Here is a 15,038-nt window from a genome sequence, read left to right on the forward strand (position 1 = left end):
CAATGAAGTGATTTCACAGATTTGGAAATTGGGTAAGAATTTGCCACAAGAAAGGATGCTTTATGATGTAAGTTGTATGTTCCTTGTGAACTGCAAGTTTATTTTTAGTTGGTAATATTGAAACGATGGGGGGGGGGGAACAAAGATTGATCACTTTACGAATTAGATGTCTGAATACCTTTATTTTTCTTGTCATGCAGAATGTTTGATGCGCTTGGTGACATTGACATTGACCTTCAACTAGATGTATCTTTTCTGCAGGTAACTGTTGTGACATGTATTTAAAATTTGAATTTGAAATTGAAATTAAAGAATGAAAATTGAGATCGAAATTTATTTACAACCTTTTCTTTAATAAGAAATAATGAGAATTGCATGAAATTAAATTTTGCTTGTATACCATGTATAATGATGGGCTATACTTTCCCCCTTAGTAGGGTGCAAATACCTAAATATGATAATACACTGTAGATGAGGAATATGTCAAAATCATGCTTTTCCAAGTCGTAAGATTGAATGGTTTTCAGAATTTTTTTGATAATGGAACAGACTCATTTTTCCTGATAAATTTTAGGAGACATATTTTGAAGTGTCTGTTGATAATAAAAATTGATAAAGAGTTGAGTATTATCTAAGACATTTAACAAATGAAGAAGCTGCCTGACATTGATGATAAACATCATGAAAGGATTTTCAATGAGAGGTTCCCTAATCACCAATAATCTCAACTTTCAACAACAACAAAATGTTTGATTTTTCATATTTTTCGCTTTATCATTGCATCTGTGATTTTATGCTTTCAGAGTTTCACTGACTAACTCTGCATGATGAAGGTGTAATTCCCTGTTTCTTGTTTTTTTGTTTTTTGTTCTCTCTAGGATTTGATAGCTAAGGCTTGGTGTCTGAACAGAGAACAGCCTTTAGTTGTACGTCTTCACTGCTCACTCAGTAAATACCTGGATGAAAGTAAGTGTATTCCTTCTCATCTTTCCAAATTTTTATTCCAATTCTCTCTCTCCTCCCCCTCTCCTCCCTTCCCCTCTCTCTCTCTCTCTCTCTCTCTCTCTCTCTCTCTCTCTCTCCCTCTCCCTCTCCCTCTCCCGCTCTCCCCTCTCTTCCCCTCTCTTCCCCTCTCTCATTCTCTCTCCCTCTTTCTCTCTCCTCTCTCAATCCCAACCTCGAACTTGATTTCAATCTTGATATAGATCTTGAAATAATTCATCTAAATGAAATTGCTATGTGTTGTTTATTTATTCTAAAAATCAAGGTGAAATATATAAAAGTAATTGAAAGGAAACTTCTATTGATATTTAATTAAAAGTATATACATGCTCCTACATGTATGTTAGGGGAATAGAATAATCATATTTTAACACTATTATTGCTGCTTTTTATCAGATTTTATTTCTCATCTATGTGCTTTCAGATAGCCCTCAAGTGTCAGTATTCCAAAGTTCAAAGAGTAATCAACCAGGGGTCTGCAGTCAAATGAAAAAGTAAGTCCTTGGATGAATCCAGTTGCAGGCATTCTTGAGCCTGATTCGGACAACCGCCCTAAAAAAAAGCTGCCATCAAATATTAGTAGGCATCATAAACGTGTATGGATTGGCACACAGATCACGATGTATCCGTAGGGGACTGCTCACAATTTTTTTGTTAGCCCACCCTATGCGCCTTTACCCTTTATATGCAAATACAACCATTGTTATTAAAAGCTGTTCCATCATTTCCTCAAAGATTCAATGGCTAGTAGACTACTAATTCAATTAAACCTGAGGCCAGGTCTAAATTCTCTTTTGAAAAAAGAAATTTAGACTGAGGTTTAATTTGTCTTTCCACCATACACCTCTGTTTAAAAAAATGCTGAAAATTTCATGGTTAAAGACAAAAAAAAAGAATAGAGAACATCTAAAATATGAAAGGATCATTTCAAGCATGCCCTTCTCAATTGCAGTTTTACCCTAGTAGAATAATACCTCGGTGTCTCGTGCCCCCTCCTACGTCAACCCGCAGTATGCCATTTTCAAACATCATGCTGGAGAGTGAATCTCATTCTCTTGCCATGATTCTATAACAGAACACTTGTGCATGACAATGGTTCGTGTTGGTACAAGGAATTTTTGTATATACACATAGAGAGGAGAACTTACTACTTGATTTGTTTTTCTTTTCTGCCCTTGATGTTTAGAATCACAGAGAGCTTCCTCCTTGGCCATTGGAAATCTCTGACCAACAAAGCAGTACTTGCCCATCTGAAGAGCAGAGAGAAATCACCCAGCAAGTGAGTCAAATCCTCCCCTCCTGCACACACACCACCACCACCACCACCACCACCACCACCACCACCACCACCACCACCACCACCACCCCACCACCACCACCACCACCACCACCACCACCACCCCACCCCACCCCCCCCCACCCCACCCCACCCCCCCCCCCCACCCCCACCCCACCCCACCCGTAGAACCACCCCTTGGATCAAACATTTACATTTAGTGCACATATTTGTAACATGATATTTCTGGCAAAATCTGACCATTTGCGCACTTTGATACCATTTTAAGAAATTAGCTAATGTGCTCCTATTGATATAATAGCAGCATTCCTGCCATGAATGTTTGGGCTAGGAAATCTTTGATAGGTCATACATAGGCTGTTATTTTCCTATTGTTGTGTAGATATGATACTCAGAAGATTATTTGTGAATTACCAATAATCTTAGAATATACCATTTTTCTTTAAAGAAAATAATGTTGCTTATTGAAAATGCATTGGTATGTTGTCAGTTTTCTGTAGTGGTGTTTCTCTAGAAAATTATAACTTTAAATTAGATTGTGGCATTTGGTTCCATAGGCCATTATCCTACTAACATTTATACACAATGTTGATTATGCTCCATCAAAGGTGGAGTTTAACAATGGAATTTAAATTGAGGACATTTTCTTTTGTCTATAAAATGAAATAAATCCAGTGTGGGGTTACATTTAAATGGTAGATATGCCCCTTAGTGTTTAGCATGGACAACTATTTCTGTTATTAGCCCTTGTAATGTTTGTCTGACCTATTTTTACTGCAGGACATGTCAGCGAGACGGTCATCGTAACCATAGCAACACATCAAGGGGTCGTACTCTTACGATTCCTATATCTTTCTCAAGAAGTTCCAGCTCTATGAGCCAGTCACCAAGTTCTGAGTGAGTTTTTTTGAAGAATTGAAAGGGACAAATTTTTTATACCAGTTCCTCACTGCAGGTGAAATCATATTGTATTTCAAGAACTTATTTGAAGCCTGTTTGATTTCAAGTCAAAACCAATTTATTTTTCCACATTTTGCATGAAATCACAAATAATCAATCAACAATATTAACAAATGTATAAAAAAAAATTAGGAAAAAATGCAAAGAACTCTTACAAATCAAAATGTAGGGGTTTAACAAAGACCAGTTGACCTGTCGAACAGCCATCCCTGAACAAAACAAAGAAATAACCTACAGAGAAGCTTTCAGATGAACCAAGTGAGCTGAATTGAGCTGTTTGAGAGAATATGTACATGTAGCCAGAATGAATATACAGATCCAATCAACTACATGTATGTGATACAAATTACAAGAAGCATTACGGCATAAAGGCCCAGCAGAAGCAGATACTGACGCTATACAAGAAGCTGTCATAATTTTAAAAAATGTCAGATGTTACAAAGATGATGTAACTTTTCCTATAAAATTTATCTAAGTAAACTGCAGTTTTATTACATCAGATATCTCTTTAAAGTCAAATTGTTTCTAAGTTAATAGCTCAATGAAACATAAAGCTAATTGTTTTATGTGATATATATATATATATATATATATATATATATTTATTTCTGATATACAGTACACTATTAGACCTTCCATTATATCAGAGAAGGAATGTATTCAAATAAATTCAAGGCAAAGTAAAAGGTACTAAACCAAGAGGGAAGCTGAGAACCAACTGAGAGGAAAAAACATGAAGACCTTGAGTGGAATGACACTTCTAGAGTGTACTAGAATGGCAGAGAACAGAGATGTGTGGAGAAATGTTTAATCAACCTCCAAGCTGGGAGAATATACCATAATTGACGGATGGAAAAAAATTATATACCTATGTGTCTTTGCATTAACAATGTGGTGGTGATTGTTTATTATTCATTGTATGTATTTAGGTCTCCCTCACCTGTTTCTCCTGACTCCTCTTCCAAGAAGTTTGGGAAGAAGATGTTTCCATGGCAACCATGGCAACGTTCCTCTTCCACCGGTCATTCACCTCCATCTCCTGGCAAGGAAGAGCTGCATCTTATTCCAGCAGCAACTCAGGTATGGAATCAGAGTCAGTCCATTCACCAATTTATACATCTACAAATGCTTAAATATGAAGTTTATTTCTGGTCAAGTGATTGCATTGTGAAAGCAATTTGGAATAGTAGATATTGTAGTATATATGAATCGGTTTATACAATTTGTTGATTTTTCAATGGCAAATATGATAAGAATTTCATTAATTCTTGCCAAAGGTCATATGCAGAGCACACAGACATGTCATATTTTGAACATGAGATCACTTAAAGAGCAAGATTTTTTCAGGGGATGTTTCTATCAAGAATAATGATAATAACAATATTGCATCTTGTTTACCCAGGAAAGCCTCATTATTATCAACACTGTTCTCTCTGAGAGCCCTGCCATCATATTATTTATTGGCAATGATGATGATGATGATAGCATTCACTTTTGCTTTAACCTTTCAGGACCAGAAGCAAGCCAAGCAAATTCCAAGCTTAGAGCATGGTTTCCTATGGCAGATGTATGGCTATCTGAAGAACAGGATACCCAATCTCAGTGAATTCTGTGTAGTCTGTGATGAACCACATATATTTCAAAATGGTGCAATGCTCAAGGTAAGATAAGAAATTTTTTTCCCAGGGAAGGATTTAGAAAATAATCATTCTGTGTCTTGCAGGATAATCTGAAGCGTGTATGATAATGTACATCATATTATGTATAAGATATAAGGTATTGTATATGATAATAATAATGTTAATAATAATAATAATAATGATGTTAATAATAATAATAATAATAATTATATATATTTATATATGTAATGTCTAATCACTATTATACTCTATGATGATTTATATTGAATGTTCTAGTTTTATATTTCAAAATGTAAAATATTATTATTTGTATCTATGATAATGTTTGTTTTTAAGTTCTCAGAACAGTACAATGAAAATTTAATGAACTTGTCTTTTTAATCTTGCTGATGTCTTTATAGATCTATAGAGCAACAATATAGTAATGATGATGGTGATGGTGATAATAGTGGTGTTAATTATAAAAATTATTTTAAAAAAAAACATCAACAGCAAATTATAATAATAGTAATTAATGATGATAGTGAGAGCTAACTTTATTTTTCTCTTTGTTGTCAGCCTGCTGTGTGTGAGCGAGAGCTGTGTGTATTCTCATTCCAAATGCTGGGGGTAATGCAGGATGCAGCAGAGAATATAGCGACAGGAGCAGAGGTCGTTGACCTCCTCGTCTCGATGGTGCTGGCCGCCGTCAAATCAAGGCGGAGGCAACTTATACTGGATCCATTCCCTAGTGTGGTTGACCCAAAGAGTAGCAAAGAGCTGGCTTTCTCTCCTAAGGTAATGTAGTACTTGGATTTTGAGGGAACAAATCACTTTTAATAACATTATTTGTGTATAGTCAATCAAAAATGAATGAAAATAAAATTACCCTGCACTTTAGTGATTGATGGTTAGGGAGTATGAAGAAAATGAAGAATAAAGTATAAGAATAGCAAAGAATATAGACATATTTAAGCTTTTCATCTTATACTCATCAGAGTGAATTGCAAGAATGAACCGAAAGCTGAAATCAGACAATATAAACGGAAACTAAAGGAAAAAAAAGGCTGGCATTACTGGCAGCCAATCACAACTCCTTTTTTTGTTTTTTTTTGGGGGGGGTGCGCTTTGTTTGCTACAGCCTTTTTTTTTTGTTAAATTGCTGACATTATGTCTACTATCTTGCAGCCAATCTTAGCCCATATTTTCTGTGCATCTTGTTCCTTTAGCTTCTCCTCATATTGTCTGTGATTTATTGTGATTTACTCCAATGAGTGCAAGATGAAAAGCTTTAGTATGCATGTATTCAAATCAATTCAATTCATTTATTTTTCCTCTTTCAATCGTTCATATTTACAATGATGGTACATTTTTAACATATTCACATATTTATATACATACAGCTCAATTTGCACAATACAATACATCAACAAAATAAACATGAAATTGAAAGGGAAGGAGGGCCGACTAAAAAGCAGAGCTTGTAGGGTGTAAGCCCCCCTATAAAAGTAATTATTATGAATTATGATTTCATGAGGAAAAAAAACAACAATAACAATAACTGATTCAGTAATACAAAAAATCACTTTTAAACGCAAAACATTGATAAATACATACATGTTTATAAAAAGAAACAATCAAAGTTGCATAATGTATGATGATGATACGTCTGTATTTGTCAATATTCTTCAATTTGGTAGCACCAATCATCTCTTTGGATCAAATTTAAAATTCTAAATTTTCCTTGGGTTCATCCGTGCCCTTTCCTACGGTTCACAGTGTAATATTCTCTTAAGACTACTAGTATCAATGATAACATTACTTCCAGAAGGCAATGTTTTCTATACAAAGCTAGATATATAGCCCTTGATACTTGATACTCTAATGCAGTTTTCCCAACTTTGTTGTGCAGAAGAAGAATTTTGATCGGTTGGAGTCTACGCTAGATAAGTTTAGTTCCATGACGGACATGTTGGCTGCAGGCAGTGTGACAGATATGAAGAAACAGATGGATAGAATGGATTTCATGGCATATCCTCTGTTACAATGGTAAGCATGCTAGAACACTAACACAAAACATGTGTGGTAACCATTATCATACAATGAAAAGAGATACAGATGACCTGTGTGGAATCAAGGCATATCCTCTGCTGCAGTGGTAGAACACTAACACAAAACATGTGCCCAAGGTGGAATCAAGGCATATCCTAATTTGCAGTGAGAGAAACTAACATGAAACATAATGTGTGTTACGGTAACTCTTATCACACAATAGAAGTGGTCTAAAAGGATACAATGGTTGTTTTGGCACATGCTCTATGCAATAGTAAACCTAGTAGTAAACAAATATGAAACTGTTTGTTATCCATTATCACGCAATATGAAGATGAACAGGATTAAATGGACGTCATGGCTTATTCTGTATTGTAGTTGTAAGCCTTGTAGAACCCATACATGTAACTCTATGTATGGTAAGTGTTATCACACAACAGAAAGACATACACAAGGATAGAATGGATGTGTGGGCTCAACACTTATTGCAGTGGTATATGTGGTAGAATTAAAACCTTGAATCATACGACACAACATAAGATCAGACTAATTTATTGTCATATAGCATGATGATACATTTATAAGACACTAAACTTCAATAGTTAAAGCTACTCTTGTGTATAACATTGTAGATGCTCAACTGCATTATTTGTATCTGACAAGGATTTTGTATCTGATATATATAAAATACATGTATGAATACTTCTTTTAGATACTCCTCTTCTTTTAGTGATAATCTATGTGATGTAAAGAATTCTTAATCCTTTATTTATGTCATTAAAGTCAATTTCAACTATTCTCTTTGCAGGATCATCTCAAGCAACAGATCACATATAGTGAAGCTACCTACTAACAAGGTACAGTATATGTCTATCAGCTCCTACTCATTTTAATGAGTGCTATCTGCTATGATGATTTAGTTCTTGGAGATTATCTTACCATTTAGGCCTCATTCAGATATCACATGCAAAACCACATTGTTTTTTTCAATGATGATGTTGAGTGTAGTACGTGTTACATTTCTGTATATAACACAGAGCTCAGTGAATACATGGCAGGACCTTTGTTTCACGCAGTTGCCCTTCATTAACTTGTTACAAAACTGCGGCGTTAGAATTTTGCGGGCGGTTTACCGTGTCGTACCTGAATGAGCCTTTAGAGAGTGAACCTGAGAAGCATCTAGTTATGTAGATGATAGTTCACTTGGTATTTTAACACATTTTTTAGATGTTGCATACAGTGGTATGTATGGTGAGGATATTGCATAGTGTTCCAGGCACCTGTGCATTGATATTGGAATATCAGTATGTTCTGCAAGTAAGAGTTTATCCTTGATATTCATTCTTCTTCGCTGCCATGGCAAAGCATGAACACATTCAGTGACCTGAGGTTGGGGTCAAGAGGGTTAAAGGTCATAGACTTATTGATTCATTGGACAAAGTCAGGGGCATATTGGACAATCAATCGCATTCCTCTACTAGTTCTTTTAATATGTTACCACAAAACCAGTCCTCACACACAAACCATAAGTTCATATTTTCTCCTGTATTAAACACATTATGTGTAATTTTGCCTCTCTTTCTGATCATGTTTTACAGCAAATTCGGTTCATGCACACACCACACCAGTTCCTCCTTCTCAGCAGTACTCCATCCAAAGAGATAGCCTTCAGGAAAGCTAAGCAAGAGCATGGCAGTATATTTGCTTTCCAGTAAGTACCTTCATAATCGTTCCAACCGATATGCCCGAATTCACAAAGGATGTTTAACTTCACCCATGGTTTAAACCCTCATTTACATAACCTATTGTTTAAAATTTAGCGCAAAATAAGCGTATCTTGCCTTGCGTACGTCTAATATTGGACCTCTGACTGTGTCGCACTTATTTTGTGCTAATTTTAGACCATGGGTCATGTAAATGAAGATTTAAACCATGGGTTAAATTTAAACATAATGATCAGACCATAACCCATTGCAGTGATGAAGTGTTTCTTGTTAACGTTTGTAATTTAACCTTCATTCAAACTGTTTTATTTGATATGTCAATTTGCTAATTAATTAACAATAATGATGATGCATATTAATAATAATGATAAATTTTCAATATTTTTGTTATTATTTATATTATTGTTGATGTTGTGTCAGTGTTGTTGTTGTAATTTGACTAGAGCATGTCAGTTTAATTTATTGCCAGCATTGTTGATTACATGAATAACCTTAATCTATCTTTTCCTCCCATTTCACAGCGGTTCTAACATTGAGAACTGGCACTCCATCCTTAGGCATGGACTCATCAATGCATCAGGCACTAAACATCAGGTATGGTACATTACATTAAAAGAAATCAAGATGATGATAGAGTCATTGGTCCTACCTAGTCTTTAATCAAAGGCGAACATCGAAGACCAAAAAATTTATCTTGCGGCTCAATTCTGGAAAGTTTCAATTCTCCTTCTATCTTTTGCAGACAAAAGAGTATAAAGACTATTACAATAATCTAACCTAGATAGAATTAATGCATGAACAGCATAGTTACAAGTCTGAACATCAGTGATATTATCATATTATCATATTTTAACATCAATGATGTTATGATTTTTCTGTCAACATTTGTTCTAATAACTTTGATTGTAAAACTTCCTTTTGACAAATGTAAAAGACATAAGATTACAGGTATACTTGTCTTTTGCTTGGGTGAGTAAGGGGCTATTAATCTAAACTGAATGCAGCTTCAAATTGAATGTCTTGATTATGGTTTCTTACAGATGCATGGAGCTGCCTATGGGAAAGGTATCTATCTGAGTCCCCATTCTAGTGTGTCATTCGGCTACTCAGGCATGGGACATGGAATACATCAACCAGTCAAGAAACTACCTCCTGTTGTAAGTTATATTATATATATATACAAACTGACGTACTGACTTAAGTGCACAGGACAGAGTGTCCCCTTGTGCTCCTACGGATGGTCTGCCTCCATTCACTTATGTCCTGGGCTTGGTGTTGGGCAGCCTCCAGGCTTAATCCAGAGTCTTGGCGGATTTGGTCTTTCCACCTCCGGGGAGGACGTCCTGGTGGCTCAGCAATACAAAGGAGTTCATTATACAAGCTATCTGCACTTGAGTTGAGGCTGTATGCATCTATCGTACAGAACCGTCAGGTTGTTTATGATAGGTGCAAAAATAGCCCCAGCAAGAGCGGATAGATCCTTTAGCAAAAGAATGAAACATGCGTCATTTGTTTTATACATCAGAACTCCTAGATCCTTGTTCGTTAATGTAAAAAGAATTCATTTCAAGACCACCGGTCTATAAAGACTGTTTTTTTGCAATATAGACAGGTTTGACTGCATATGTAGTACTTATTTTCAATATTCAGGATCAGTTTACTGCAAGATAATGTTATACAACCTTTAATGATACAATGTACAATATCATCAGAACATATTTTTGATGTGAATTGTCATCTTATCCTCCTTCTTTTTTTAGCAGGAACCAAAGAAGAGTGCTTGCAGATTTTTACAAAGTAAAAACCTGAGATGTATTGCCTTATGTGAGGGTGAGTTAAATGGTTGTCTACATCTTGAAAAACTACATGAAGAAGAGTCTTCTGTCACTGTTCACTCAAGAAATTCAATGAATTGATTTCATTTCCAAGAGAGGCATCAGTTGTGCTCCATATCTAATTCACACAGTTGTAGTAGAAGACAAACGTTATTATTCTCATAATTTGTTTGTCTTATTGCTTTGTATTATTTTCTATTGATGATGCTCTGTTGTTTGTATATTTTATGTATGTTGTTTTTATTGAGAATGAAAATATAGACTGCAACTGAACTAAACTGATCTAAACAGTGCAAGGTTCCATGAGTGTACTTTTATATAAAGTATGATGTAATTTCTTTTTAATAGGCTTTGTAGCATCTTCATGTATATGATATGTAAACATGTGTTGTGTCTAATAATTGTGGAGGGAAAAAATCCCAATTATGCAACAAAGCTATTCAATTAAATTTGCACTTCATGAAAATAACTCTCTGTTTTATTTCAGTGATAAGTTCGAAGGAGTTGAATAGACATGGCCATGTATGGGTTTGCTGTAATCCAGACCATGTGTGTACCAGATTCTTCTTTGTGTAAGTATTTCTTATATATTCTCAAGCTTTAATACACACATAAAGTATTGCAGTTTTATGCATTGTGTGTGTGTGTGGGGGGGGGGGGTGGGGTGGGGGGGGGGGGAGAGTTATAGTTTGTCAAAATAGGAAATGGGGCAAATTTTGCAGCAGCAAACAACCATTTTTTTCCCCCTTATATCCCTTTATAAATAAGAATTGTGTATGTATATACATGCATGGAGACACTCTTTTTTTTCTTCCTAGGTTGTGTAGCTACATGTAGGACAACTTTGTATAATTGAAAATTAAAGATTACGTGTCAGTAACAGAAAAGAATATCGTTTTGTTTCCTTCTTCCTTCTGATCACTACTCAGAGCAATAGGAAAATCAGCAACACCAAATTAGAGAAGGGATTATAATGTGTTAGAAGCAATGCTTAACTCCAATGTAATATACTGGCTTCAGATGTTTGTAATAATGTTATTGTTTTTGTATCAAGATAGTTGCCAATTTGGTTGATTGATCCTTGCTTCCATAGGTATGAAGATGGCAAGGTCGGTGATCAAGGTGTCGACACAACACAAGACAAGTACACCAAGGATATCCTATCTGCTATGGCTGATTGGAGGACGCTATGACAAAGTCTCATCCGTTACCACCAGTGATCAATCACTCGCTTTCCATATAGGAGCCCTCGAGGGTCCCTCTATTGCCTCCGTTGAGTCAGGGTCAAGTTCTGCTTCAAAGTCATGGGGTATGACCTTTGTAGAATTCATTTTTTTATAGTATCATTTTCCATACTGAAAGCTAGAGTTCAGTATATGAATCATTGAGCCCTTTCACCATACATGTTTTGTACATGTAGATGATACATTCATATGATGATATCATTCAGATGATATCATACATGTACATAATATTGGAGCACTTTGAGCACCTTGTATGGTAGATATAAACACTATACAAGTATCCAATATTGTTATCATGTTGTTATCACATGTAGACAAGGAGTATAGTCTTAGTCACTTCACTTTTAAATAACTTAAACTTAAAGAGATAGTCCACTGTTGATTGTCAAAATTATGCAGCATTGAACCAATGCTCCCAAGATCAAATTTTGAATCGGTTCGTAATTTGTAAATTATAAATCGTTGCTACCATATAAAAAACAGGCAACCCCATTAAATATTCGAGCTACAGTTTTTATGCTTGAAAAGATAACATTACTTCTTTCATTATAATTGAACTAAATTAATCACTATTTTTTTCAATAAGGCGGTGTTTGGTCAAGCTTCAAGAGGCGAAAGCAGATGTACAATGCATTTCATCCTTTAAACAATAAAATTGAAAATTGATGTAAATAATGTATGAAAAGAACCTTACATATTATATCATGCTGCCAATTTCAAGAGTAAGTTTTATTAATAATTAAGCAGATAAAAGATTATTGCATTGACAAATCTGCAAGAATTTATTGTGATGTATTCAACATGAAAAATAAAAACAAAGAAAATTCAAGACAAGGTGGACTATCATGTTAAGATTTAAAAAGGCTTATGTCATGTTTTATATTTCTGTTTTGATATTTTTATTTCCTTTTTTCTTCTTGATAAGCAGAATCAAGTCAATGCACATGGCCATTGCATTGATCACGACAGTACAATTGTGCACTGTGAATCAGTATTATCAGGTATATGTCAATGTTGGTTGTATTGTATCCTGTCCATGCAGAAATAATTATGTACTTTTTGAAAAATTAGTGATAAAGAGTGGATGAAATCCTTGCGTAGCAATGCAATGTTTTCAAATATGTATTTAGATCGAGTGCATTTTATCTGTGCATTATGGTCTGTTTCCTTCAATACCAGTCATTCATTAGCTTTCCTCGCTATGCACGGTCCACATTAACTTATTAAGTAAAAATTGCACTTACCTGTCATGAAGTTGGGGTTCAGAAGACCTATAAAAACTTATCAATACTGCAATCGTGTACTTTATTTTTTGTTTAGTACTGAGTGACCATGATCTTAGCCATGTATGGTTGCATAAAAATATATTTGCTATTTATCATGCGATTTCCCTCTCATGCATAATGCATGATATGATGAGAGAATTCTCTTGTACACACAATATGTAGTTTATAAAACAAATATTGACTGCTGATTTTTCATGTCACAGTTAAAAGTGTGTGTATACCGGTACATCTTGCGGTGATCTTGAGACAGCGCTATGGCCCTCAATTTTTTTCTTGGGACATAGTTTCAGATCACCTTGGGCAAAAATGTTAACCATGCCCCTCAAAGCAGTCAATATTTGTATAATATTGGATTAGATTTAATCTAAAGGATCCTGTATAGTAATGTGTGAATTAAGGGTTATTTGTGCCAACTGTTGTGATACTGAAATTAATATTCCCAATTGACAGAGTGCAGTTCAAATGAAATATGACAATATTTTTAAAAAATCATTAAGAACAAAATAAACTTTTTATTTTGCTCTGCGTGATGCTAGTTTTCCACAAAAATAGATATATTTTGTAGAGTGATCACAGTGAAGCTTTTGTGTGTATGTTAGCTCATTTTTGTACAAACCAATACTTTTTTCTTTAATTTATTACTAAAGAGCTGAATAAACCTATTTTTTCTATTAATCATAGAATCAGTTTCTAATTGCTTGATATATGGGATCAGCTATAATTTTTTCCTTTCTGAAATTTAATGTTTTATGTATAAAGATACATGTACATTAACGTATCACTTGCATCAAAATAAAAACATTTAAAGTTAAAAATTTCTCACAAAAGATCTGATTTTAGGCACATGTACATGTAATTATGACATCCTTTGATGTGTTTGTGAGAAAAGAGTTCAATGTATCTATTAATCTACAAAAATATATTGATCTTTGAATCTTATGAATGATTTTTCTTCCCCCATATGAGTGATACAAAATTCCAGGAAATTTTCAAATGATCATTATTTTAAACTGTACCTTTGATAAGCTACTATTCTCTTGGGGAAAATACTTGAAAATAATCTATACAATGGTTTTCTCGGAGAACATGCTCTTTACATTTTCTTTGCTGAAATTAAACTCACTGGTCGTTGCTTGCAAACCCCAAAGAAATTGTGTGAGAACATTTATATACTTTTATAGTTGAGTGCCTTTTAGTATAATTCTTGCCAGAGAAGGATAGATATTTTTGTTTTTACATGTAGGAAATTTGCTTTAGATAATACCACATGATTACAACTTGTTTTCAGAACTTTTTTTAATACGGTAGACCTAAAATAATATTAATTCTCAAGTTTGTCTTTTTCTTTACTTGTTAGCCTATTTTTAATTAGAAATGAAAACTGTGGAAATGAGGAAAGCTAAATTGGCTCCTAATGGTAGTGACATCATATGTCAATGATTTGAAGCCAGTTTGGCCTTTACTCTTATTGCAAATGTGATTTCTTAAAAATTTGATTGCAGTCGGATTGTATAGTCTGCGATAGGTTTTACTGTAATAAAGGGTTATGAAGATGATAGCCAGAGATTAGATTATCTCAGTGAAGATGGTTTGTAATAATAATAATAATAATAATAGTGTAAACTTATAGAGCGCACACACCGTCCAGGGACGCTCATGGCGCTAGCTCAGCAACAGTTCTCTTTGATACAAGTAAAGTAAATAATTTTGCAATATTTTTTGCGATATTTTGTTATAACCCATTTCAATCGTCAGCTCTGCCTGGTGGGGCCCGGTGCCCTCCAGCTGCTAATATTGCCCTCATGGTTGGTGATAATTAACTTACCATTTAATTTCCTTTTTATGAGGATGTGAGGCATATAGACGAATGAACATTTACTTACTTAATACAAATTCTTTAACGTTTATTACATTCCATGTGCATTTCTTGTGGAAAAAGGATACATTTGTTGTGTAATTATGTAGTCTTTGATAGACAGTGCAATAAAATTTACTAAAATCACAGCTCAGATAATCATT

At 34.5% G+C, this 15,038-nt stretch overlaps 1 protein-coding gene across 2 annotated transcripts in view; it reads left to right on the plus strand.

Moving 5' to 3' along the window:
• Positions 1-14,166, plus strand: part of LOC578024 (protein mono-ADP-ribosyltransferase PARP6) — a 33,854-nt gene extending 19,688 nt beyond the window's left edge. Inside the window, exons 7-22 of one of the 2 annotated variants that reach the window (XM_030976552.1) lie at positions 201-261; positions 879-966; positions 1,427-1,496; positions 2,189-2,281; positions 3,080-3,196; positions 4,189-4,339; positions 4,771-4,920; positions 5,458-5,676; positions 6,791-6,927; positions 7,739-7,787; positions 8,529-8,641; positions 9,176-9,248; positions 9,695-9,811; positions 10,415-10,484; positions 10,977-11,061; positions 11,583-14,166. In XM_030976552.1, the coding sequence (XP_030832412.1) occupies positions 201-261; positions 879-966; positions 1,427-1,496; positions 2,189-2,281; positions 3,080-3,196; positions 4,189-4,339; positions 4,771-4,920; positions 5,458-5,676; positions 6,791-6,927; positions 7,739-7,787; positions 8,529-8,641; positions 9,176-9,248; positions 9,695-9,811; positions 10,415-10,484; positions 10,977-11,061; positions 11,583-11,682 (1,693 nt within the window). In that variant the 3' untranslated portion in view covers positions 11,683-14,166. The remainder of the gene's footprint in view (positions 1-200; positions 262-878; positions 967-1,426; positions 1,497-2,188; positions 2,282-3,079; positions 3,197-4,188; positions 4,340-4,770; positions 4,921-5,457; positions 5,677-6,790; positions 6,928-7,738; positions 7,788-8,528; positions 8,642-9,175; positions 9,249-9,694; positions 9,812-10,414; positions 10,485-10,976; positions 11,062-11,582) is intronic. The other variant, XM_030976553.1, reaches the window with a different exon arrangement.
• Positions 14,167-15,038: the final 872 nt, after the last annotated feature.

Source organism: Strongylocentrotus purpuratus, unplaced genomic scaffold (genome assembly GCF_000002235.5).
Source record: "Strongylocentrotus purpuratus isolate Spur 01 unplaced genomic scaffold, Spur_5.0 spur5_scaffold_9, whole genome shotgun sequence".
Classification (NCBI taxonomy): Eukaryota; Metazoa; Echinodermata; class Echinoidea; order Camarodonta; family Strongylocentrotidae; genus Strongylocentrotus; species Strongylocentrotus purpuratus.